The sequence below is a fragment of the Schistocerca piceifrons genome, chromosome 7 (assembly GCF_021461385.2).
Source record: "Schistocerca piceifrons isolate TAMUIC-IGC-003096 chromosome 7, iqSchPice1.1, whole genome shotgun sequence".
Lineage (NCBI taxonomy): Eukaryota > Metazoa > Arthropoda > Insecta > Orthoptera > Acrididae > Schistocerca > Schistocerca piceifrons.
This window is the reverse complement of record NC_060144.1, coordinates 551,560,315-551,586,855: the sequence shown is the minus strand read 5'-3', so window position 1 is coordinate 551,586,855 and position 26,541 is coordinate 551,560,315. Positions and strand designations below refer to the sequence as shown.

Here is a 26,541-nt window from a genome sequence, read left to right as displayed (position 1 = left end):
TGGTAGAGCTTGACTAAAGTAAGTGATCGGTTTATAAGGCACATCCTGAGGCCCGAAGGTAACTTCAGTTCCGTTATGGAGGGTGAAGTGTGGGTAACAGTCGTGGAAGGAGACCGAAGGATAAATATATTAACCAAGTTCAGATGGATGTAGGTTTAAACAATTACGCAGACGTAAACATTTTTACAGACGATAGACTAGCGTGGAGGACAGTATCAGACGAGTCCTAGCGATGAAGACTACATGAGCATGACATGCAGCAGTTGAAATGATAACACCTGGAACTCGATAGTTCTTGAACTAGATTTCAAAAGCAAAAAAATAGACGATGACTACATATTGGAATGTGGATAGATGATACCAGAAACCGTAAAGTTGATTCCGGGTTCGGGATACGGGAAAAATCTTGATGTAAACATAAATATCGAATGGTTAAATTCCCTTTTAATCGGCACTGCCTACGACATTATCGACTACATCTGCTGCTTTTAATGGGACCTAGCAATTATACTACGTAATAGTTGAGATGATCCGTGTAACGGTTCTATTGTGGATCTCCATAGGCCAAGCGTTGCAATGTAATGGGGTTGGTAACCTGTGTCTGGCATTCTCTGGAGACTGTGGTTGACGTTATGCTCTGGAGTCCGTACCAACTTGCGTCCTTTGAAAGTAAATGCCTTTCAGATCAAACCTGTGTCTTCTAGTACCCATCAACATTTGTCGAGGGTAGGAGGTAACAGCCATAATTCAGTAACCAATAAGCACTGCGTATCGCGGTCTTGAAGTTGCGGTGTCATCTGGTGAGCACTCGTCCAATACACAGCATGACGAAATACCGCTTCTGTGCCTGAGCGATGTCATGTACGACACCTTAATTTTCCGTTTCATCAGTGAAACGCACGATAAAATAAATTGAATGTGATATATACCCCGTCATTATTATACAATCATATTTTCCTTCTGGTTGCATTAAACAGGTAATGGTCTTATGCATCTGTGTGCACTATGACAATTTCAAATAAATCGCAATACAATATAATGTACATTAAAAGTTGATTAGATTCGTTATTATAAATCCATGTAGTGATTTTTTTGTGTCTAGACGGGTGTGTAGATTCGTTGTAGCGTCAGTAGGAGTCACTTAACAATAGGTGTGAGTTCACTTGTGCTGGTAATAACACACTGTAAGTATACAGGACGCTACGTACAGAATATTCACTACAATTTCATTCTATGGGCAAGTAATTTTATCTTGGATATTGTTAAGGATTTCTATAGTCAAGTGCCTGTTAAGTAAACCGCTTTGGAATATCTGTGTAGACGTAAAATAAGTTAGGAACAGAGCGGCGTGGAGCATTTTAATCGTTTACTTTTAGAAATGTCTCTGGGTTGTAATGGAACGTCTTGTAGCATAAATAATAATTTATACTTTCGTAGGTTCGTGTGGAGTAACACCTTTTGCGTGGTATACTTATTCTTAATTCAAAGCTGACACTTTCTGAACTGTGAAAAATCTCTTCTCTAGAACAAGAGACAGCCATGAAACGTCAACCACTGAAATCTATTTTGCTATGGATATAACACTCTGCAAAATGAATGAAATTAATTTGACTTTGGTCTATTTATTCACGAAATTTGTTGTAAACTATCTCCTTTTGGCTCTAAGCCGCATAATACTTGAGTCATTTTAAAAAAAATCTGCCGTCTTGCAAATGGCGGCCAACATCACTAACAGCCACTTTCGCTGTACCACGCGTTATTAATCTCTCAAAAATGCACAATTAAATTTTCATAGATGTAGGTATGCTAATGCTACTGAAATAAGTGGTTTAGTTATCAATAACAGTGTATATATAGACTCAACCCAGAGTAAAGAAGATTATGATAATTTATATCTACTGCTTTCCTTCTTGTCATTACCTTCATTAGAACACACAGATACATTATCACGAAATATCGATACTGCTTTTTATATACAGGGTGTATCATAATTGATGGATTAAACGCATATAGTTGAAAGTACACGATACTAGAAGCAAAAATGTCTCAGTAAATATAGAGTCGAAAATGCATACCATAAGAGCTACGCGCAGATTTTCATGTTCGATATTGTGAAGCAAATCTCTTCTACTGCAGGCTCTTTGCTTTCCACATTTTGGGAAGTAGCAGTATGGACCAAAACAAGAAAAAATGTCCAGTAAACATTTGCTCTAAAATGTATACCTTAAAAGTTGTAAGCAATTCTTCATTAGAAGAGTTGTGTTTCGAAGTAGCCAAGATGAGGACGTGCATTTTAGAGCACATGTTTACTATATATTTTTTCTTGTTTTGGTTATACTGCTACTTCTCAAAATGTGGAAAGCAAAGAGGTTGCAGTAGAAGAGATTAGCTTCACAGTATCGCAGATGAGAAATTGCGCGTAGCTCTTAAGGTATGCATTTTAGACCATATGTTTACTCAGTCTTTTTTGCTTCTAGTATTGTGTACTTTCAACTGTTTGCTCTTACACCGTTAGTTATGGAACACCCTGTACATCACATTGAGATAATTATTATCTTTACGTACTCTTTTGTACGCAGAATAACAGTTCTTTTTATTACATAAACGTTTCATGTGAACCATAAACATAATGTTCCTCGTACCCAAAGGACCAGTACAACCATTTACTATTGTGTAGTTCTGTAACTTAACTGAATGGACGAAAGTTACTGGAAAGCAAAGGGACAGGAATCACCCGTCAGCTGCAGAAGCTATATCGGCGGCCATTTGACTAACTGAGGATTGTCGACCGCCCCATAAACTGGTGCTCGTCCTGTGCGGTGGTTTAGGCCTTTGGACACCTTGTCTCTGCGACACTGAAGATTCGCCCTAGGCTTTAGAAGCTGTTGATTCAGAAAACCCAGATCCTTTTGTAATCTTGGATATGCCATGAACTGCGCCTCCTGCACAGATTGTAATGTCACTTTCGAGGAGGGTTAACCCGCTACTTGCTGCCGTGTTCGCTACGCGGTTTTCCGTAATAGACGGGTCAGCTATCGTCTGCACAGTAACGCCATACGCCCGTCGCCAAGTAGGACAACTCTTTCTGTAGTTTTTTGCCATTCAATTTACAAGTCTGCAGTATTTTTGTTGCATATAAAGAAACCTTCTGTTCGTCTCCACCAGTTTTTCCGGTGATTTCTATTCAAGAGCTGGAAGCATCATAAATTGCCTGATACTGATGTTTGTTTGTGTGTCTATCTCTATGTCAGTTTCACATTAAGCCGTTACAAAGAAAAATTAACGAGTAAAATACAAGAGAAGTGGGTGTATGCAGCCGTAGATTAACCTAATTTTTCCTACGAGATAGCTGTCGCAGTAATTCACCAGCACTAACCGAAATGATCAACAGTGGCTACTGCCACATATACTCTGTAGCGCAGACAGAGTCGGTGTATCTGAAAGTAGAGACAGAAAGAGAATCGCACACCCAAATCCAACCGTCGGGTAGCGACAGCTGTCATGTGTAAAGACCGCAAATCGATTGCGCTTGGAACGGGAACTGTTATTTGTTAGCGGACAGCTGTGTACACGCTTCCGAAAATCGCAGAATAATCGAGAAAACCGCACGAACTCAACCATTTCCATAGTCTGTTGTATATGTAAATTGTAGATACACTTATCTCACCAACTTTGTATTGCAGACACACCAGCAGTACACTTGAGCACGCGGACCATTTCATAAAGAGCTTTTTTACGCTAAAGGATTCTACATTTTTTCCTCCTAAGGAATTCCACCACAAGATTTGTCTTTCGCAGAATTTAACTGTCTGAATGTTCGTTGGAATTAACGTTTCATATCTTTCTGTCAATCGACTGTCCTTCTACTGCATGTTTCTCTATCGGTAGAGTCAAATGTTATTCATTCTCGCGCTTTCATGACTTATTACATCAAAATTGTCCGAAGTTTCGGAGTGAAACGTTAATGACTCATGGAAGATTACATCATTCTACCGAAGCTTCCTAGTTTCTTAATGAACTTAACGGTTGATTACGTTACTCTTTCTATATTCCTTTGCTTGGTTTTGTTGTTGTTATTTTGTTTTTCTGTCCGAAGGCTCGTTTGGTGCAAGTCTCTCCGCTAATCGATCCTATGCAATTTTATAGTTTGGAAACAGATACTTAAAATTGTCTTCCGTGATACTTTTCCTTCATTAGAGCGGAGCCTTCGAAGGTGCGACATACAGGTTTTTAAAAGATAGGTTATGGTGAGTAACGTTTTAGGTAACTGAGAAAATACTGTTACCAACCTATCGTGGCAGAAGGATGTAGGTTTAACAAAATAGTTTTCGCGAAAGGGGTTCTGATCACAGTGCCATGTTCATGCTGAAAGTAGCAAAACGAATGGGATGCTTAAAAACTAAGACGGCAAGTTTTGTTTTCAAAGAATGATCAGAGGAAATGAGAGAGATGGAATAAATACAGTGCGTGGGGCATGGTGTGGGATGGGGCGGGGAGGGAGAAACGGATTGTAGAAAGCTATTCCGTGTGGATGGGGTTGGTTAGAACAAAAAGAGGTGGAATGTTGTAGTTTATGAGATGGTGAGGGTTCGGCTTCGTGTCCGCTATAGTACGTCAAAATTATAAGCAACAGTTTTAAGTTACCTCTTTTGTATATCATTTTAGACACGTATCGACAGGACAATTTCCAGTCTTCTGCATGTAAAGACGTACATAAAATATTTTTATTTGAATAACCTTATTTTTGTGTTTTGATTAATATCAGGGAGAAGACGTACAGCGGAACAAATAATAGATGCTTCTGTGTGCGATTTGTGTAGTCGATATGTGACTATTGGTGTGTCCAGAGGACCACTTGATGTCGTCCGGCCAATGTGTTATCCTCAACCAAGTGACACAGGGACCCAATGGACTGAGAGTAAAACGAAGAAAAAAGAAAACAGTGATAAGTAGCATAAAAGAGATTAGGGATAAACTTAACATCAAAGTTGGTGACTACAAAGCTGACAAATTTAACGAAATCTATTGCCTTCGATGTAAAGTTGGAGATCACTGACAAATCGATAAGGACATAAAAAACAGATCGGCACACTCAAAAAATTGCATTCCTGGCTAATAGAAATCTACTGGTATCCAGCACCCCAGCATAGGCCTTAATCTGAGAAAGATATTTATGAGAATATGCGTTTGGATAACAGTACTATGTGGAAGTGAATCATGGACAGTGGAAGAACCGGAAGAGAAGAGGAAACATGTGAGCTATGGTGCTACAAAATAGTGTTGAAATGTAGATGGACCAGTAGGAAATGAGGGGATTCTCCGCACAAACCTCGAGGAAAGGAGCGTATGGAAAACACTGACATCAAGAAGGAACAGGATGTTAGAACGTGTGTTAACATATCAAGGAATATCTACCATGGTATTAGAGGAAGATGTAAAAGTGGTAAATACTGTAAGGGTAGACTTGGGTTGGTATGCAGACGACAACTAATTGACGCTGTAGAGTGCTACTCTGAAATGAAGAGGAGGTTGGTACAACAGAGGAATACTTGACTGGCTGCATCGAAACAGCCGGAATACTGACGCATATATATATATATATATATATATATATATATAGAGAGAGAGAGAGAGAGAGAGAGAGAGAGAGAGAGAGAGAGAGTGGTGGGCGGAGGGAGGGGGAGAGAGAGAGAGAGAGAGAAAGAGAGAGAGAAGGATGGAAAGAAAGAACATACTGCTCTCCCATGCATTATCGGCCGTGAAGACCTGTGAGCCACAGTAACTCTCTCATTGAGTTAGGTTGTTAATTAGGGCCACAAAGCTAGGAACATCAGTACAGGGCAGTAAGATGTGCTAAACCCTCACTGTGGCTGGTGGGCAGCCGAGATGTGATTCGTACTGTGATATGTGCTGTACCTGTCACTACTGAGTCCGCAGCTCGTGGTCGTGCGGTAGCGTTCTCGCTTCCTCGCGCCCGGGTTCCCGGGTTCGATTCCCGACGGGGTCAGGGATTTTCTCTGCCTCGTGATGACTGGGTGTTGTGTGATGTCCTTAGGTTAGTTAGGTTTAAGTAGTTCTAAGTTCTAGGGGACTGATGACCATAGATGATAAGTCCCATAGTGCTCAGAGCCATTTTTTTGTCAATACTGATGCGTGCTCTGTGGATATCTCCAATGAATGGTAATACAGGTATGTACGGAGGAGTGGGGCCAATGATACCTGCACTATCGTTGCCACTGGACTAAGTCTGAAACACCTTCCAACCTTCGCGATTTAGGTTTTTAGTTACTATACAAGTCACATTTTGACGGGATAGGTCGTTAAAAGTACTATCTTCGCTCATATAAAATATTTCCCAGTGTGAGGGGACATTTGATGCAGCTAAACATCAAAATTCTGACCTCTTTTGCATTCTATGAAAATTTTGAAGATATCCCTTGTAAATGAATGTTGATGTTTTCGTATTTCCCTAACTTACTGCACGCACATAGTACCAATAGATTTTTTATACGAATAATTATTTGGGGTCTTCAAAAAGTAAGTTACATATTACAGTGGCAGGCTAAGCAAGTTTCTTTGAATGAGGCACTACACTTCAGAATGACACAGATACATGACACTGTTTATCAACATAATCAGCAAGTCTCTGTAAAAAAAACTCTCAGAACGTTCTACCAGTTCCTCGACGACGGAGATCTATCCCTCGGTTACGGAACCATTCGAGAACCGCTTTGTGGGCGTCCTCATCTGCGACTGCTGGACATTGTCCTCTGTGGTAGACGTCGATGGCCTTACTCACCGTTCGGTATCACCCACGTAAGTGCAGCCTTGGTCAAACTGTTGACACCATTCCACAACGGTTGAACGCGACATTGCATTTAGTCCACATACCACCAGAATTTCACTGTGAGGATGTGTGCAATTCACTTTATTTCCCCTTATGAATCGTACAGTCCGAGGTACGTCCCCTTTGGAGCACGTTCCAGTACATTTCTCACTCTGTGATGCACCTGTCATTCTCACGGCAGGAAACCAGGAACATGTGCTCTCTTCAGACAGAGTGCGACGCTTGTTCCACAATGTTCTTTGCGTAGATGGTATGTTTAACTTAATAAATGTTAAATTTTTTCTAAAATTTTCGTTAGTGAAATTCGCATGTTTGTAAATAGATAATTAGCTTCTTTACGCCCGAAAAATACTGAAATGGAGGCATACAAGCAAGGAATTCTATTCCACATTAATGGTATTAAGAAAAGGCTTCAAGAAAATTTTTGAACTGTAGATACTACGACATGAAAGCAGTGTTCAAGATAAGAGGACACTTCGTCAATTAGCTGTTAGCAATACAAGGGAGCTCCAACTAAAATGTTTATACATTATCTGCCAAAAATGAAAAATCGACATGGGAGCATCATAATTTAAGTCTATACATGCCATAAATGACGAAGATAACAACGTGAACAGACTAATGGATGTTAAATGCACGCTATCATGGGTGAAGAGAGCACCAGAGGTTGGCAGCACCGCCGCCGTCAGTGTCAGCCAGTTTGCCGTGGCTTACGGAGCTCCATCGCAGTCTTTAACACTGGTAGCATGCCGCGACAGCGTGGACGTGAACCGTATGTGCAGTTGACGGACTTTGAGCGAGGGCGTATAGTGGGCATGCGGGAGGCCGGGTGGACGTACCACCGAATTGCTCAACACGTGGGGCGTGAGGTCTCCACAGTACATCGATGTTGTCGCCAGTGGTCAGCGGAAGGTGCATGTGCCCGTCGACCTGGGACCGGACCGCAGCGACGCACGGATGCACGCCAAGACCGTAGGGTCCTACGCAGTGCCGTAGGGGACCGCAGTGTTGCTCCTGGGGTATCGGCGAGGACCATTCGCAACCGTCTCCATGAAGCTGGGCTACGGTCCCGCACACCATTAGGCCGTCTTCCGCTCACGCCCCAACATCGTGCAGCCCGCCTCCAGTGGTGTCGCGACAGGCGTGAATGGAGGGACGAATGGAGACGTGTCGTCTTCAGCGATGAGAGTCGCTTCTGCCTTGGTGCCAATGATGGTCGTATGCGTGTTTGGCGCCGTGCAGGTGAGCGCCACAATCAGGACTGCATACGACCGAGGCACACAGGGCCAACACCCTGCATCATGGTGTGGGGAGCGATCTCCTACACTGGCCGTACACCACTGGTGATCGTCGAGGGGACACTGAATAGTGCACGGTACATTCAAACCGTCATCGAACCCATCGTTCTACCATTCCTAGACCGGCAAGGGAACTTGCTGTTCCAACAGGAAAATGCATGTCCGCATGTATCCCGTGCCACCCAACGTGCTCTAGAAGGTGTAAGTCAACTACCCTGGCCAGCAAGATCTCCGGATCTGTCCCCCATTGAGCATGTTTGGGACTGGATGAAGCGTCGTCTCACGCGGTCTGCACGTCCAGCATGAACGCTGGTCCAACTGAGGCGCCAGGTGGAAATGGCATGGCAAGCCGTTCCACATGACTACATCCAGCATCTCTACGATCGTCTGCATGGGAGAATAGCAGCCTGCATTGCTGCGAAAGGTGGATATACACTGTACTAGTGCCGACATTGTGCATGCTCTGTTGCCTGTGTCTATGTGCCTGTGGTTCTGTCAGTGTGATCATGTGATGTATCTGACCCCAGGAATGTGTCAATAAAGTTTCCCCTTCCTGGGACAATGAATTCACGGTGTTCTTATTTCAATTTCGAGGAGTGTATAAATATGAAACTGCATAGACAGAAGTTCTTGAAGATGGCCTAGTTCTATAAAACTTTTTATTAAAATGGATAAACTAATGGCATATTAATTTAAACAGATCTATATAAGAAGAACTTCAAATGTGAACAGATAAAATAAATCACGAAACTTCCTGGCAGATTAAAACTGTGTGCCGGACCGAGACTCGAACTCGGGACCCTTGCCTTTTGCGGGCAAGTGCTCTATCATCTGAGCTATCCAAGCCCGACTCACGGCCCTTACTCACAACCTTACTTCAGCCAGTACCTCGTCTCCTACCTTCCAAACATTACAGAAGCTCTCCTGTGAACCTGAAAGAAAGGATATTGCGGAGTCATGGCTTAGCCACAGCCGGGGGGATGTTTCTAGAATGGGGTTTTCACTCTGCAGCGGACTGAAAATCTCATTCTGAAAAGAAATCACGTTTGCATCGAATCGCTTAAAACTGTACAAAATACACTCTATGACAAGAAAACACGCATCACGAAACGATTATGCGGATGGGACGGAAATCGGCAGATGTAATATACATGAGACAAATTGACTATTAACATTTGAGAAAAGTTGGATGTTCTATCCAGGAAAAAGAGCTTCGCAAATTAAGCAGGTCCACCTCTGGCTCTTATGCAAGAAGGTATTCGGATGGCATGGATTCACAGTGTTGTTGGATACCCGATTGGAGGATATCGGGCCACATTCCGTCGAACTGGCGTGTTAGGTTAGACCGAGCGAGATGGCAGTGGTTAGAACACTCCTGGATGGTTCCTCTGAAAAAGGTAGGCGTATTTTCTTTCCCATCATTGACACAATCCGAGGTGACGCTAAGTCTCTAATGATCCCTATGTCGACGGGACGTTAAACCCAACTTTCCTTCCTTTGCGTTAGATAGCCAAAATCCAGAGATCATTGGAGGGCCCTCCCCATAATGCTCCAACTCCCTCTAGTACACGACAATTAAGGAGAGGTGCTGTGACCTTGCTGACCAAGGTAGGGTTTCTCAAGCATGAAGCCGAGCACTAGTAACTGACTCCGTGAGCGGCCGGGCATTGCCTTGCTGAAATGTAAGTCAAGGATGGCGTGCCATTAAGGACAAGAAAGCGGGGCGTAGAACATCGTCGATGAACCGCTATGCTGTAAGGTTGCCTCGGATGACAGCCAAAGGGGTCCTGCTATGAAAAGAAGTGGCCCACCAAACAATCCTCCTGGTTGTGAGGCCGTACGGTGGGCGACAGTCGTGATGGTATCCCTCCGCTGCCCGCCTCGGCGGGCAATGTCCTCAACTGAAGTGCAGGTGCCTTTAGTGAGGAAACCCGCCTCGAACTGTGCTCCGGTGACCGTCACTACAACAGTAAAATTTTACATAATAAGAGGGCCTGACATAAATAACTATTGTGGCAGCCAAATGAAAATACACGTGTAATAGGTAGGTGCTGACTGGTGTTATTATTACCGAACTATTTGTCTAATAACCCTTGGTGGCAAAATACTGACACCAGTTATTTACAGAGGAATGGGAAAAATGGTAGAAGCAGACCTCGGGGATGATAAGTAGGGATTCCGGAACAAGCGAGGCAATACTGACCATTCAATATTCCATAGAAGATAGGTTAAAGAGAGCAAGACTTACGTTTCTAGCATTTGTGGACTTGGAGAAAGCTTTTGACAATGTTGATTGGGATATTCTCATTGAAATTCTGAGGGTAGCAGAGGTAAAGTACAAGAAGCGATAGGCTATTTACAGCTTGTACAGAAACGAGACGGCAGAGTCGAGGGGCACAAAAGGACAGCAGTGTTTGAGAAGGGAGTGAGACAGGGTTGTAATCTTTCCCAGATGTAATTCAAACTGCAAGCATCAAAGGAATCAAAAGGAAAAAATGCAGAAGGAATTAAAGTTCAGGAAGAAGAAATAGAAACTTTGAAGTTTCACGAAGACGTTGGATTTCTCTTACAGACACCAAACGACTTGGAAAGTCAGTTGAATGGAATGGATACGGTCTTGAAAGCATGATATAAGATGAACATCAACAAAAGTGCAACAGTGAGAGTGGAATGTAGTCGAATTAAATCCGTTGATGCTCAGGGAATTAGATTAGAAAAAGAGACACTTAATGTAGTATACGAGTTTTGGTATTTTGACAGCAAAATAACTCCTAGCGGCCGAAATAGAGAAGATATTAAAGGCAGACTGGCGATGGCAGGAAAAGCATTTATGAAGAATAGAAATTTGTCAACATCGAATATAGATTTCAGTGTTAGGAAGTCCTTTCTGAAAGTATTTGTATGGAGTGTAGCCCTGTATGGAAGAGAAACATAGACGATAATGCCAAGGAAAGAGTTTCTGAAATAGAGAAATTTCTTAACATCGGGTACAGGTTTAAGTGTCAGTAAGTATTTTCTGACCATATTTGTATAGAATATAGCCATGTACGGAAGTGAAACATGAATGATAAACAGTTACAGTTTAGACAAGAGGAAATGAGAAGCTATTGAAATGTGTTGCTGCAGAAGAATGCAGAAGATTAGATGGGTACATCACACAACTATGGAGTAAATACTAAATAGAATTTTGGAGCAAAGAAATTTGTGGCACTACCGAATAGAAGAACGGATCGGTTGGTAGGACATATTCTGAGACATCGAGGGACCACCAGTTTAGTACTGGATGCAAGTTGGAGGTTGGTTGATTTGGGGGATGGGATTAAACAGGAACGTCATACGTTCCATCGGATCAGGAAACGATGGGAAAGGAAATTCTTTCAAAGGAATTATTCCGGCATTTGCCTGAGATGAATTAGCGAAATCACGGAAATCTTAAATCAGGATGGCCGGACTGGGGTTTGAACCGTCGTCCTGCCGAATGCGAGTCCAGTTTACTAACCACTGCGCTACCTCGCTTGGTGGAGGGAAGTTTGGGGGGGGGGGGTAAAAATCGTAGAGAGAGACCAAGAAATGAATACAGAAAACAGATTCAGTAGTTACTCTGAGATGAAGAGGCTTGCACAGAATACAGTAGCATGATGAGTTGTATCAAATCTGTCTTCGAACTGAAGACAACAACAACCGCAACAACAGTCAATCTCCGAGTTTATTAAAGAATGTGTGAATATTATAATCATGTATTGGTTCAAATGGCTCTGAGCACTATGGGGCTCTACTTCTGAGGTCATTAGTTCCCTAGAACTTAGAACTAGTTAAACCTAACTAACCTAAGGACATCACACGCATCCATGCCCGAGCCAGGATTCGAACCTGCAGCCGTAGCGGTCTCGCGGTTCCAGACTGCAGCGCCTAGAACCGCACGGCCACTTCGGCCGGCATAAGCATGTATTGATCTTCTCCAATTTTTCATTGCACCATAGAACAGTTTATATACTGAACCATTTACAACGGAGTAAAGGAAAGACGAAAGACCAGGTTTAACATCCAGTCAAAGTAGAGGTGACTAGCGACGGATTTCAAGCTCACATTGGATTGAGGATGGGGAGGATAAATCGGCCGTGTCGTTTCAAAGAACCATCCCGCCATTTCCCTCGAGGGATTTAGGGAAATCACGGGGAACCTAAATCTGGATGCCAGACGTGGGTTTGAACCGTCGTTCTTTCGAAAGCGAGTCCATACAAGGGATTAAAGAAAAGCAGTTAGTTAAAAATGACATGTCTGAAATATAAAAAAGGGTAGGTAAGGCAAAAGGTATGACCAATGCTTTGAAGTAAACATGGTTCAGTGGGATCATAAAATAGTGCCATACGTGTAGATAATATGTTACCAATGTCTAGAACCATCTCTGTGTGCTGTGCACGCCGCAAACGTAGTGTGAACTACGATAACAATCAGTATAAACAGTAAATGTCAATATTGCCGTACGACATCAATTACTAACGGTAAATAACATGGGTCAGTGGTACAAGTACACTCCTGGAAATGGAAAAAATAACACATTGACACCGGTGTGTCAGACCCACCATACTTGCTCCGGACACTGCGAGAGGGCTGTACAAGCAATGATCACACGCACGGCACAGCGGACACACCAGGAACCGCGGTTTGGCCGTCGAATGGTGCTAGCTGCGCAGCATTTGTGCACCGCCGCCGTCAAGGTCAGCCACTTTGCCGTGGCATACGGAGCTCCATCGCAGTCTTTAACACTGGTAGCATGCCGCGACAGCGTGGACGTGAACCGTATGTGCAGTTGACGGACTTTGAGCGAGGGCGTATAGTGGGCATGCAGGAGGCCGGGTGGACGTACCGCCGAATTGCTCAACACGTGGGGCGTGAGGTCTCCACAGTACATCGATGTTGTCGCCAGTGGTCGGCGGAAGGTGCACGTGCCCGTCGACCTGGGACCGGACCGCAGCGACGCACGGATGCACGCCAAGACCGTAGGATCCTACGCAGTGCCGTAGGGGACCGCACCGCCACTTCCCAGCAAATTGCTCCTGGGGTATCGGCGAGGACCATTCGCAACCGTCTCCATGAAGCTGGGCTACGGTCCCGCACTCCGTTACGCCGTCTTCCGCTCACGCCCCAACATCGTGCAGCCCGCCTCCAGTGGTGTCGCGACAGGCGTGAATGGAGGGACGAATGGAGACGTGTCGTCTTCAGCGATGAGAGTCGCTTCTGCCTTGGTGCCAATGATGGTCGTATGCGTGTTTGGCGCCGTGCAGGTGAGCGCCACAATCAGGACTGCATACGACCGAGGCACACAGGGCCAACACCCTGCATCATGGTGTGGGGAGCGATCTCCTACACTGGCCGTACACCACTGGTGATCGTCGAGGGGACACTGAATAGTGCACGGTACATTCAAACCGTCATCGAACCCATCGTTCTACCATTCCTAGACCGGCAAGGGAACTTGCTGTTCCAACAGGACAATGCACGTCCGCATGTATCCCGTGCCACCCAACGTGCTCTAGAAGGTGTAAGTCAACTACACTGGCCAGCAAGATCTCCGGATCTGTCCCCCATTGAGCATGTTTGGGACTGGATGAAGCGTCGTCTCACGCGGTCTGCACGTCCAGCACGAACGCTGGTCCAACTGAGGCGCCAGGTGGAAATGGCATGGCAAGCCGTTCCACAGGACTACATCCAGCATCTCTACGATCGTCTCCACGGGAGAATAGCAGCCTGCATTGCTGCGAAAGGTGGATATACACTGTACTAGTGCCGACATTGTGCATGCTCTGTTGCCTATGTCTATGTGCCTGTGGTTCTGTCAGTGTGATCATGTGATGTATCTGACCCCAGGAATGTGTCAATAAAGTTTCCCCTTCCTGGCACAATGAATTCACGGTGTTCTTATTTCAATTTCAAGGAGTGTATATGGTGCCCCATGTCTACGTGACATGTTACCCATTGCTATAAAAGGAATACACCCAGCCCTTGTGCTTTAAACATACCGTAAACAAAGTCGAAAACAGTGAGCAATACAGTGACAATCAATATAAACAATGGTGAAATGCCTATCTTTCATGAAAGTTAATAGAAGAAGGTTTATAGACGTCTACATGGCAGAGGTCAATGACATGTATTTAGAATTCAGCAATAGTCAAAATCAACAGTTAAAAATGCAATATTTCTACACAAACTCAGTCACTGACATTATATTACAACCGACCTCAATCGTGAGGGAAGCCAAAGTGACATTAATCGTTATAGAAGAAAACAATAGGTATCCCCAGGGACGTATTTAGTACTAGGGAGGATACGCAGGTGCCTAGGGTGGCTGATTTTAAGGGGTGGCACATTTTAAGGGGTGGATTACGAACTATTACATTTTGTTAACGTTTCGTTCACAACTCCTGAAAAGACAATGCGAACTGAACCCGCAATGAATTGATATTAATAACATTGATAGCAATCATCTCAAAGCACATCAACAGTCTGGACGGGCAACGGAAAAAGGAAAAGTTTTGTATTAGTAATGATGTTACACCACGACAATGTGGTCATTATTCTCTTTGTTCATTGTGGACGGATTTTTTGAAACTGGATTCTGAGTGCAGCTGTCCCTACCACAGTCAAGGAACAGCGGTGAACATTAATCATCTGTGCCCCTCTGTTTGTGAGTAATCATTTACAGTTGGGTTTTCATCACAATTCGGTCGTCGTACGATGCCATGATGATAGTTTTTAGGGACGGGGGCAGTTCATAGCGTGGGGGGGGGGGGGGGAGGGCGGGTGGATGTGAAGTATTTTTAATATTCTGGTAGACGAATAGCGACTTGTAAGTATTGATAAAGAGTCCGGCCCCGGGGTAGGTGAGGGGAAAGGAAAAAAGTGGTCAGCGTGACAGACTGTCAATCCTAAGGTCCCGGGTTCGATTCCCGGCTGGATCGAAGATTTTCTCCGCTCAGGGACTTGGCGTTGTGTTGTCCTAATCATCATCATTTCATCCCCATCGACACGCAGGTCGCCGAAGTGGCGTCAACACGAAAGACCTGCACCAGGCGAACGGTCTACGCGACGGGAGGCCCTAGCCACACGACATTTCATTTCATTTCATTGATAAAGAAGTTACAGTTCCGATGCAGCTAAAACCTACGATATAAAAACATTTCAATCATTTTCTTGAAACAAAAACACTCGATTAGACTATATTCTCCCTTTCCCTGAGGGATGGTGAGGGGGAGGTGGGAAGCGGGAGCGGATCCCCCTTGCACCCCGGGTACAGAAGTCACATGATGGGTACATATGCGAGCTCACTGAAGTCTCAACAGCTTGAATGAATTCTCTCAAGTGCTATTCACATAAGATTAATCTGTTTCGTGTGAACTGTTTCAACTTTAGTAATCTACTTGGTATTGTTGGAAGATCCGTCAGATTCTTGTGCACCGGGAGGTTGCAGCGTCATTGTGAATCGGAAGTTTGTAGCGTCACTTGACTTTCGTGAAATGCAGGAAGACCTACGAACGATCGATGGTAGGTGGTAGTGGAATGTGAACAGCCATAAATTTAACGTATTTCGAATAAATAAGTGAAGTTATCCATCACGCTGTTTGCATAAAATCGCTGAGAACAGGAAAAGGCCTAAATCACCTAGGAGCAACCATCCGGAACGATCTACATTGGAGTGACTACATTTAAATAATTGTATGAAAGGCAGAAAAAAAGTTGAGATTCATTTTAAGAATTGAAAGGAAATGTAATTGAGCCACGAAAGGTGAGGATTACAGAGGTCTTATTCGATCGATTGTAGAATAGTGCTCATCAGTCTGGCAAACCTTATCAGGTTGGTTTAAGAGGAGGAGAATATAGACAAGTTGAGATACGGGTGCAGTTACTTAGCGCGAGACGGCTACGAAGATCAACAAACTCCAATGGTAGGCGCTATCAGAGAGGCACTGTCCATCCCGCAGTGCTTTAATGCTGGAATTTCGGGATAGTACTTCTCAGAACGAGTCGGGCTACATATTAGTTCGTCCCACACATATCTTTCGAAAACCGGAGAAATCAGGGCTAATACAAAAGTTTATCACAATCGTTCCTTCGATGTAGAGTTACTAAATGGAACACGAAAAGGGGAGGGTGGATAATAATAGTACGATAGCTGCCCTCCGCCACACACCATAAGTTGTTCTGCGGAGTAAACACGTAGATGTTGATGAAGTGAGTTGTTCTTCATTTTCTGACCTGATTTGTTGAAAGAAATGTACATGAATTCCTACAAGCACTTTATGCTAGCAGGAAAGTGACTTCGCTATGCAGTCAGACGCAATTATCTTTGTGGCTGATTCATGTTTTACGGTATAGCTCAGTTTCCATCGTCATAAATGTGACGAGGGTAAAAGATAGTTCAGAATGCATCTCCATAGTGTGGAGGCAGTTCTGTTCGTCGGCATTTTGATTACAAATTTTTAAATAGGAATTTATTTAGTGGACCAGTGCGCTCTGATATTAACGTCAGTTGATAGGAGGGCAGTGGACAATGACACATTTTCCACAACAGCGCTCATAGAACGCGAAGAGCGTTAGTACTAGTTTAGCTTGACACAGCTGTAACTGACAAAGTGAGATACGGTAGCCCTGTAAGGGTTAGGAACCAACGACCACCACTACCGACCAGAGCTGAGTTGTTTCACTTGCTCTGACTGCTTCGATCGAGTCTCATAAATAGTGGAGGCAGTTTCGTCCGAGGACGCAGGTGAACACTGTCAACAGAAGTGATCGATTTGTGCACCAGCGGCTTACAGAGGCGAATGTGCTGCTCTGCGCTGTATGCTGGAATTCTGCACCTGAACTGTGAGCCACATGTATGCTAACTGGCACATCTTGCTTCAAGAATGGATCGTCCATCTAAAATAACATTTCTATGGTGTAGTTTGAAAATTATTGTGAGAAAGATGTATGTCCGTATGACGTGCTTGCCGTTTCAATAGTACTGCTGATGGTGGTAGGCATACATACACCAGAATAGCGAGAATAGTTTAATCAACGTTGTAACTTTTCTGAGACTCCTGAATAAGGACATAATTAAACAACATTTATTTCTTCAAGCCAATTACAAAACATTCATACTCAGGGAATGGAAATTGGGGTCAGGAATCTTACATTTCTGTACTGGAGATGGTCCTTCCTGATTCGGTTGACTGTTGTGTTACACTGTCTGCTACGAGGAGTACATAAGCAGTTTCCGTCCTTTGGATGGTTGTTACGAGTGCAGTCCGGTCCGGTGTTTGTGTTCTTGTGCCCTCGGTCTGTGATGCCCTGTGGAGAGGTCTGGAATTTAAGGCACGCCGTTGACGCAAAACTGGTGCAGGTCAGTTTGATCCTCCTATCTTAGATATTTCTGTAGAAAGTTTTATGCTTTGTTACGCTATTTTTATTCCTTGTTCCTTGAAGATATTCGCAATTCTCTGTTTCAGTCTGTTTTCGTATGTGAGAGGGTATCCGCTTGTTGGTTGATTTTCTGTTTTGTGCCTTTGGTGTGCAGTGGCACTGATACTGGTATGTGTGTGTGTGTGTGTGTGTGTGTGTGTGTGTGTGTGTGTTTGTGGTTGATGATGTGAGTCTCTGGGTATAAGTATAATTTTTTATGTTTTTCTAGATTTCAGTGTTCAGTTTCGTCACTAGAGATTCTTGGTATCCGTTATTTTTCTGTGTCTGAATTGTTATCTTCAGTTCCTTATAGGAACATTTGTCAAGTAGTACTGTATATAGTTCGTGGAGCAGATATCTGAGGTCACATTCTTTTAGGGTCTGTGGCTGGTTAAGTGATTGGTTGAATGTTGTGTATGTTGTGGTGTTTCCCTGTAAATACTAAATGTGTGCTGGCTATTTTTCTTTGTGGTGGAAATATCTAGGAAGTTTATTTTCCCTGTTTGCTCTGTCTCTAAGGTGAACTTTATGCTTTTGTGTATATCTCTGCATGCAGTTGTTCTATTTTGTGTTCTGATTCATGTACCAAGCAGAGGATGTCATCCATGTGTCCCCACTATCTCTGTGGTACAATCACAGATTTCGAAGTACTGAGAAGTTCGTAATCTAAAACTGTTCTGAGCACAAACTGATTGACTTAGCACCCAGTTATAACAATGTCGTAATAGAATACCAACAGAACATGATATACTGGTGTTAAGAGCACAAGAGTGCGGATAACGCCTGCTGGTGTGAAAGTGGAGATGCTTCACGTTACAGAGAGGTAGGAAGTTAGAGAGTAGCATTCTGTGGATAAGGGCTGCCTTAGAAACAGAACATGAGCTCTGACCTGACCAGGAAATCAGCCGCGTAGTATTTCAAAGGTAATGTCCCAGCTTTCGCTTCAAATGATCTCAGGAAGAAAAACCAGACATGGCAGCAGCAAGTGGATCTGAGCACAGCTATCCGAGTTCAGTGCCTGCTTGACCTGCCTTAAAGAGACAGAACTGTCGTGCGTGTCTTGTTGAACTGTAGAAGAACGAAGGACGGAAGATAAGGGTACAACGTCCAGTTGACATCAAGATCATCGCAGATGGAACACAACCTCGGACTGATTCGGGATTAGGAAGGAAATCGGTCGTGTTCTGGCACAGGAACCATTCTGGCATTTTTCTGGAGCGATTTCGGGCAAACATGAAAAATCTAAATCAGTATGGCCTGACGTGGGTTTTAACTGTCGTCTTCCAGAATGCCAGTCCAGTGTGCTAATGACTGCGCCACCTCGCTCGGTTGGGCTGAAGACTGCGTATAGAAAAGATGCATAGATAGGCAGATAGATGGACAGATAGGTAGGTAGAGAGAGAGGGAGAGAGAGAGAGAGAGAGAGAGAGAGAGAGGAAGCGAGAGAGATGAAGAGTGAAAGAGAGAGACTAGTGTGTAACGTGTTACTGTGGACAACCATCAAGTTTATTCGACATCATCGCTGAAATATGCAGTCGTGCGAGTTAGGTTCACTCAGGTGCAGTTCACCGCTACTGAATATGGAAATGTAAGGTAACAATATGATTCATTCGGCTACAATACGCTGACACTACATTGTGGAAACGTGTTGGTAAAGACAACAATTCTTCATTTGGCTGCAGTCCATCACCACTGAGCTATTGATATGTGTCACTGTGTTCAACTGTCAGGCTCATTCGGCTGCAGAACAAACGGCGCTGAAGTATGAGAACGAACTACTGTCGACAACAATGAGTTTCGTTTCTTCGCTGTACATTACCACTGAAATAGAAAAATCGTGCTGCTGTGGACAACAATCAAGTTCATTTCGATACAGCACATAACAACTGAAGTATGGTAGCACGATACTGCAGGCTGTTATTTTCATTTTAGTGCGACACATCAGTGCAGAAATATAGAAATATGTCTCGTGAACAATAATAATGCGCGGTATATCGCACCTGTTACACAACAATGTAGCAGTCTGGAGGAGACATCTGATCGGGTTTCAGCGTTACTAGCGATAAAGGGCTCTGAAAGGTACTAAACCTTGCTATCAAATATTGATTTAGGTGGATGTGCAGAACGATGCACACTTGGTCTGATTTCACACTTAAAAAGCTCTTACAGTTGAGTTTACGCGGGGCCCAATGTGTTGTACACATGATAAGGTCATTATTATGCTATCTGTATCATATTACCTGTACATATCTCATTTTAAAGTCAAGTGCTTTGTACCCAGAACGGTCATGACCAGACTTGTAATTATCTGTGTCACATTATCTGCAAGTACGCCATTTTCAAGTCGAAATACAAAATCTCGATGGCTATGGCAAAAATTGTAACTCACGTTAATTAAAGGGTAAAACGTATACGTATATTTAATTCAGCTATGCCACTTATCACCTCAAGACTTAATTACGCCATCAGAAAACTGTTACATGTCGGTTGTGATAGACACTTGAGCAGTCTCCGCAGTATTTAGTGATTTATATGCATAGTGGTGCCAGTGGGTAAATTTTCAAACCTCGGCTGGAGTTCATCAAAGATTACAGGGTACGCACTTTAGTTTTCTGACACCATTGGGAAGTGAAGTTATAAATTATGAGATATAAGGAAATTCTGAACCCGTAGCATTTTGGTGTTACTTCGAATGATGTGTTCAATCTGCGTAACGGCCCTCAACCATTAAGTGATATCGCTCTGAACTGTTTTCGAACATCAGAGTTTCGAAGAAGGCAAAATATCTAATTGGAGACTAAGCACGACATACTCTAATCTTTATGCTGTGTAATAGAAGGTCTTTCAGCTGACAAGATTTTGTCTTTACCCTGTAACTGAGACCCACTTATTAAAGTAAAAATAAATTTATCTTTCGTTTCGCTTTCCTTTTCCTGTTGTAATTACATTCCTTTGCCTCTAACTCTTGGCAATGGTTTGAAACGGCACATTTTTTAGTTCTAGAGCCAAAATTATTGGAAAGTTGTTCTAGCTTCCTAATATTATAAAATGTATAGCATCTAAATCACTTTGATTATTAAAAGATTGGCTCCAAATTGACAGCACTGAAAGCAATCCCTTCTCTTTGAAAAAGAAGTTACAGAATTAAAAACGAACCTAAGCAGTTGACGGATAGGAGAATCAATATCTATGTGGAGAGGCAGTCTGTGGAAATATACTGGTAACTTTTAGGTGCAGGATCCATGCAAAGTGTCGGTATAGAGGCGAACGTGTACCAATATTGTTCACTACAGATTGAACTATGGATAGTTGGAATTGACTCTGCGGAACTCATATAAGATACAAGCTCGTTGTAGACGAGAACGTTAGGAAATTTGGTGGTATGGTATGGTATGCAGGAGAGTGAAGAGAAACAATCACTGTCGGAACAGCCTTTGAAGACCCAACGGCACCGATCGGGCGTCACCTCATGCGTATAAGGAGGAGCATGTAGTCAACACACGGTCCGCTCGGCCGTTGTCAGTTTTCGTGAGAGGATGCGAAAAGTGAGACGCAGTATAAGACGACCAAGCATTAAGAGGGATATTAGAAAACCTCGCTGGTGCAGATGTAGAGCTGACACTTGCGTGGGAGAGAATAGTCTAGACGAAGGCATTGTAGTTTCGCGTTTTTGTCGTAAATATATATACTCTTTTCTATTTATTTTGGTTTTGTTTTTGTTATTGCTCGCGTAATAACGCATATACGAAAAGAGCCGCGAAATACCTTTTAGTAATGCTGTGCCAAGAATTTCTTTATAATCATCAATTTTCAACAAAACAGAATATATTGGGTTCTTATTGTTCTGTATCTGGCTTTCTATTAAAGGAACATTTTTGGTTACTGTAACTCACTATAAAAAATCAACATATCTTCCCTACTTTATAGTTATTGAAAATGAAAATTACTTTGTTATGAAATACTGATGTTACAGTTCGCAAAGATTGTTCAACATTTTGCAGTGGATTTTTGTTAAGCGTAAAACACCAATAATTACCACGACTAGCATAAGAACATGAGACTATTGTCGGAGAAAAATACGTTTTCATTATAAGGTTTGCCAGACCAGAACTAAGCACAACAAAATTCCTATTATGTTACGAAGGTAAATTATCTCTTTTGTACTGTTAGCAATTTATTATCAGCAGCCCGCGTCAACCTGCAAAACACATCATAAAATCTGCTGCTCTGCTCTGCAAGTCCGGAAGCTGAAAGAGATGATTTTATTTCACTATTACCTTCCCGCTTCTTTGCGGTATGATCGATTTCTTTAAATGCAGTTTGAATGCGCCGCGGCAGCGGCTTGTTCGTTCGTAGCGCAGCTCTGCACCACGGATAATATTTAAATAACTGAAAACGTCTTAAAAGGATGGGATTATAATTTAAGCAAGCTACTACAAATAATAATGCAAGGTTTCATTAAATAACTCTATTCAAAACATTCAAATATGTTAACTTATCTACAATACACACCTTTTTTAAAAATGAGTACGTAATGGCGTACATCGATTAACCATGACAAAAGAAGACTACGTTAGCATGTACAACTGCGACACAGGCTATCTTACTCCCGTAACTCCAAGAGGAAGACAAAGAAATTAATGCTCGTTCTGTATTATTTATACTAGTGATATTTTTCATCTTTGTATGATATTTATCGTCTGTGCGGCTTCAGTACTCGCCGACACAGACACTATCCAAAATAAATAATAATAAAAAAAATACATAATTCCATACAATAACAGAATACGATGCACAATATTTTCTCTTTACTACAAAATATGTCTTTTGCTAAGGGACGTTACAGTAGGGAGGTTTCCTCGTTTCCCTGTTCACCCGGCGTAGAGATGAGTCCAACTACTACACATTTGTAGGGGATCCGTTGTGCATTCGCCGTAAATCTCTTGCAGCAGTGGATATTCAGGGTTTAGTTTATGTTTGTTCTGTATACTGTGATGAATGGGGTTATAAGACGTAAATAATTATATGTGCGCTTCTTCACCTAGAATGCATTATCGATAGATTGTGTCGACTGACAAGGTGAGAACACGTTTATTAGCAACGACATGGTTTCGGATGCGTTCTGTTTGTACGTTACCAGGGTACATATACGACGTCAAAGTCAATATAAAACATTTGCACAAAGAGTACGGTGGACGTTAAACGACAAACAAAAATAATCTAATCAGTGGTGCACGATGCGTGAATAGTAACAACTTTTTTTTTTTTTTTTTTTTTTTAGAAAAATGTAAATGTAGTAGGGCATTATCGGCTGCGACATCCCGTTGGAGGGTTTAACCGCCTGTCGAACACGGTGTTGTTCCGCCGGTCATTTAGCCCTTTTTTTTTTTAGACGTAGATGAGAGTTGCGTTGTGTATGTGTTTTCGGAGTGTGGGTGAGTGTAATACTGTAGACTCTTGTGTAGCGTATTGGTATGCTTGTGTTGTATGGTGATACGGGAGAGGGTGAAACTTACGGCAAGAAAGGAAGAATGAATTGAGTGTTGGTGTTAATAAAGACCATCCTCCTTTGCCTCCTCTGCATTAGTGCAGATGACGTGTCACTGAGCACATTTGTTCTGTGCATGCAGTACACGTGAGGCGTCTTGTTGTTTTCACTGCACTGTGTGGAGTATGAAGGTTCTGTTATAGTTCACTAACCTGCTGTCTTCAAGTTGATGGCTCCAGCGCAGAAAACAGCACGCAGGTCGTAGGTTCTGCATCTTGAGGCTGAAACTGACTTTTAGCGAGGTTCTGTTCTGAAATAATGTGTCACTTCATTGGGATGCCACCCGTGTATTTTAATATAGCCACACGAGAAGACTTCATGATCTTAATACAACACCTTCTGATACAGCACAGTACATGATCAAACACAATGTTTACGAAAATGTATCTTTACATTATTTGTGGCAGATGTCTGTGCCTCATGACTACCGGAGTGAATCTTTTAATACTGAATACTGTCAAACACATTCTGCCACAGAGAACATGACTGTATATCTCGACTGCCTAATCCAGAGTGACGAACAGGAACTTAAATAAAAATTGGAAACACATCCTACGACAGACAACAAGTCTGTTCTTCTCAACTGCCTAATCCAGAGTGACGAACAGCCCGAAACACTTCGCGCGCCATAGCAGAAAAGGCGTGACCCAAACGCTTCCGAAGTGCTTCGTCTGCAATTTCGTCAGTCTTTTGTTCTTTATTTAAATTGTTTTTAATAATTCTAAAAGGACTGATTGATAGTCAGCTGTTGAGAGATATTTATATTAAAAAAGTGAAGTCATTCCAATGAGTTGTTTCACTAATAATAATAACTATACTTTAACGTTTTGGCGCCCTTGATCCGAACACAGCAACCAATCACAGAGTAGTAGCATTATGCAGGCGGTCTTTCTCACGGGAATGGTACCGAATCTAACATCTGTCACAGGTACCTCACACCACATTTCGTCATCTATGTACTTCTTGCATCTCCACTGCTCTTGGAAAAGCTTCTTGGAGCCTAATATGATGGCTGACTAAGCCAGAAATATTACAAACTCGGTGACACCTAATGGCCTACTCGTTTCGAATATCACCGAGGGAGCCGCCAAGCTTAATGTCCCCATCGGACGCATCACCATCAAGAGTGTCCCATGTCCTTGCTTCATGAGACTCTGTGGAGAGGCTTGGAAAGTAGTCCAGGGTATTGGCGCATAGACCGGTGATGAGAAACCGTCCACTATTTCCTCCCTTACTTTCGAGTTGAGTGCCACCACACTGGCGTGATTTCCGACCTGGACTACAGAGGTGGGCGCTCTTTTTCAGTGAAAGCAAGTTATTATCGTGAGGTATTTTCCCTCGAGGCTGGAGGATTTTTCCTGACATATGTGAAGCCACAAGTCGCAAGTGATTTTTTCGTGTTCTAATCAGGACTTCTACACTTTTCATGTACTGTTCTACCAGAGGGTGAACGCGTAAACTAACTCTGTTGTTTGTTCACAGGGCAAGAAGTGTCCCACCATGCGGCGAGACATGTACTACAGAGGTGAGTGAGAGTATCATGCAGTATATCTGATAGTCTGTTGCTGTTTTTGAGATGGAAACAAAGAAAATGGACACCGCATCAAAGTAATTCAATAGTTACACTGACAGAAAAATCGCAACACCAAAAAATAATTAATGTAGACTAATGAAGTTTCCAGAGTACATTTGATCTACATAACATAAACAGGGTGGTCCATTGATAGAGACAGGGCCAAATATCCCACGAAATAAGCGTCAAACGAAAAAACTACAAATAACGAAACTCGTCTAGCTTGAAGGGGGAAACCCTATGGCGCTATCGTTGGCCCTATAAATGGCGCTGCCATAGGTCAAACGGATATCAACTGCATTTTTAAAAAATTGGAACCCCCATTTTTTTTTACATATTCGTGTAGTACGTTGGACAACTTTTTTCGCTTTGTGATAGATGGCGCTGTAATAGTCACAAACGTATAGGTACGTCGTGTCACGTAACATTCCGCCAGTGCGTACGGTATCTGCTTCGTGTTAAAATGGACCGTTCACCAATTGCGGAAAAGGTCAATGTCGTGTTGATGTATGGCTATTGTGATCAAAATTGCCCAACGGGCGTGTGCCATGTATGCTGGTCAGAATCCTGGGCGATATCATCGAAGTGTCCGGACCATTCGCCGGATAGTTACGTTATTTAAGGAAACAGGAAGTGTTCAGCCACGTGTGAAACGTCAACCACGACCTGCAACAAATGATGATGCCAAAGTAGGTGTATTAGCTGCTGCCGCGGCTAATCCGCGCATCGGTAGCAGACAAATAGCGCGAGAATCGGAAATCTCAAAAACGTCGGTGTTGAGAGTGCTACATTAACATCGATTGCAGCCGTCCCATATTTCTATGCACCAACAATAGCATGGCGACGACTTTGAACGTCGTGTACAGTTCTGCCACTGGGAACAAGACAAATTACGGGACGATGTCAGATTTTTTGCACGCGTTCTACTTAGCGACGAAGTGTCATTCACCAACAGCGGTAACGTAGACTGGCATAACATGCACTATTGGGCAATGGAAAATCCACAATGGCTGCGACAAGTAGAATATCAGCGACCTTGGCAGGTTAATGTATGATGCAGCACTACGTGAGCAAGGATAATTGGCCCCCAATTTATCGATGGCAATCTAAATGGTGCAATGTACGCTGATTTCCTACGTAACGTTCTACCGATGTTAGTAGAAGATGTTTCACTACATGACAGAATGGTGATGTACTTCCAAGATGATGGATGTCCGGCACATAGCTCGCGTGTGGTTGAAGCGGTATTGAATAGCTTATTTCATGACAAGTGGATTGCTCGTCGAAGCACCATACCATGGCCCGAAGGTTCACCGGATCTGACGTCGCCGAATTTCTTTCTGTGGGGAGAGTTGAAGGATATTTGCCAACATGATCCACCGACAACGCCTGACAACATGCGTCAGCGCATTGTCACTGCATGTGCGAACGTTACGGAAGGCGAACTGCTCGCTGTTGGGAGGAATGTCGTTACACGTATTGCCAAATGCATTAAGGTTGACGGACATAATTTTGAGCATTTATTGCATTAATGTGGTATCTACAGGTAATCACGCTGTAACAGCATGCGTTCTCAGAAATGGTAAGTTCACAAAGGTGCATGTATTACATGGGAACAACCTGAATAAAATGTTCAAACGTACCTACGTTCTGTATATTACTGTAAAAAACCTTCCTTTTACCAACTGATCCTCTAAAATTTTGATCCATGTATTTGTGACTATTACAGCGCCATCTATCACAAAGCGAAAAAAGTGGTCCAAGTAAAACATTTATTTTTCTTCACTTACTACACGAATATGTAGTAGAAATGGGGGGTGCCTATTAAAAAGAAACC

At 43.0% G+C, this 26,541-nt stretch overlaps 1 protein-coding gene across 1 annotated transcript in view; it reads left to right on the top strand.

Moving 5' to 3' along the window:
• The window catches only part of LOC124805157 (carbonic anhydrase-related protein 10-like), a 383,495-nt gene that overhangs the window by 348,200 nt on the left and 8,754 nt on the right, over window positions 1-26,541 (top strand). Inside the window, exon 9 of the mRNA XM_047265635.1 lies at window positions 24,614-24,656. Within this exon, the coding sequence (XP_047121591.1) occupies window positions 24,614-24,656 (43 nt within the window). The remainder of the gene's footprint in view (window positions 1-24,613; window positions 24,657-26,541) is intronic.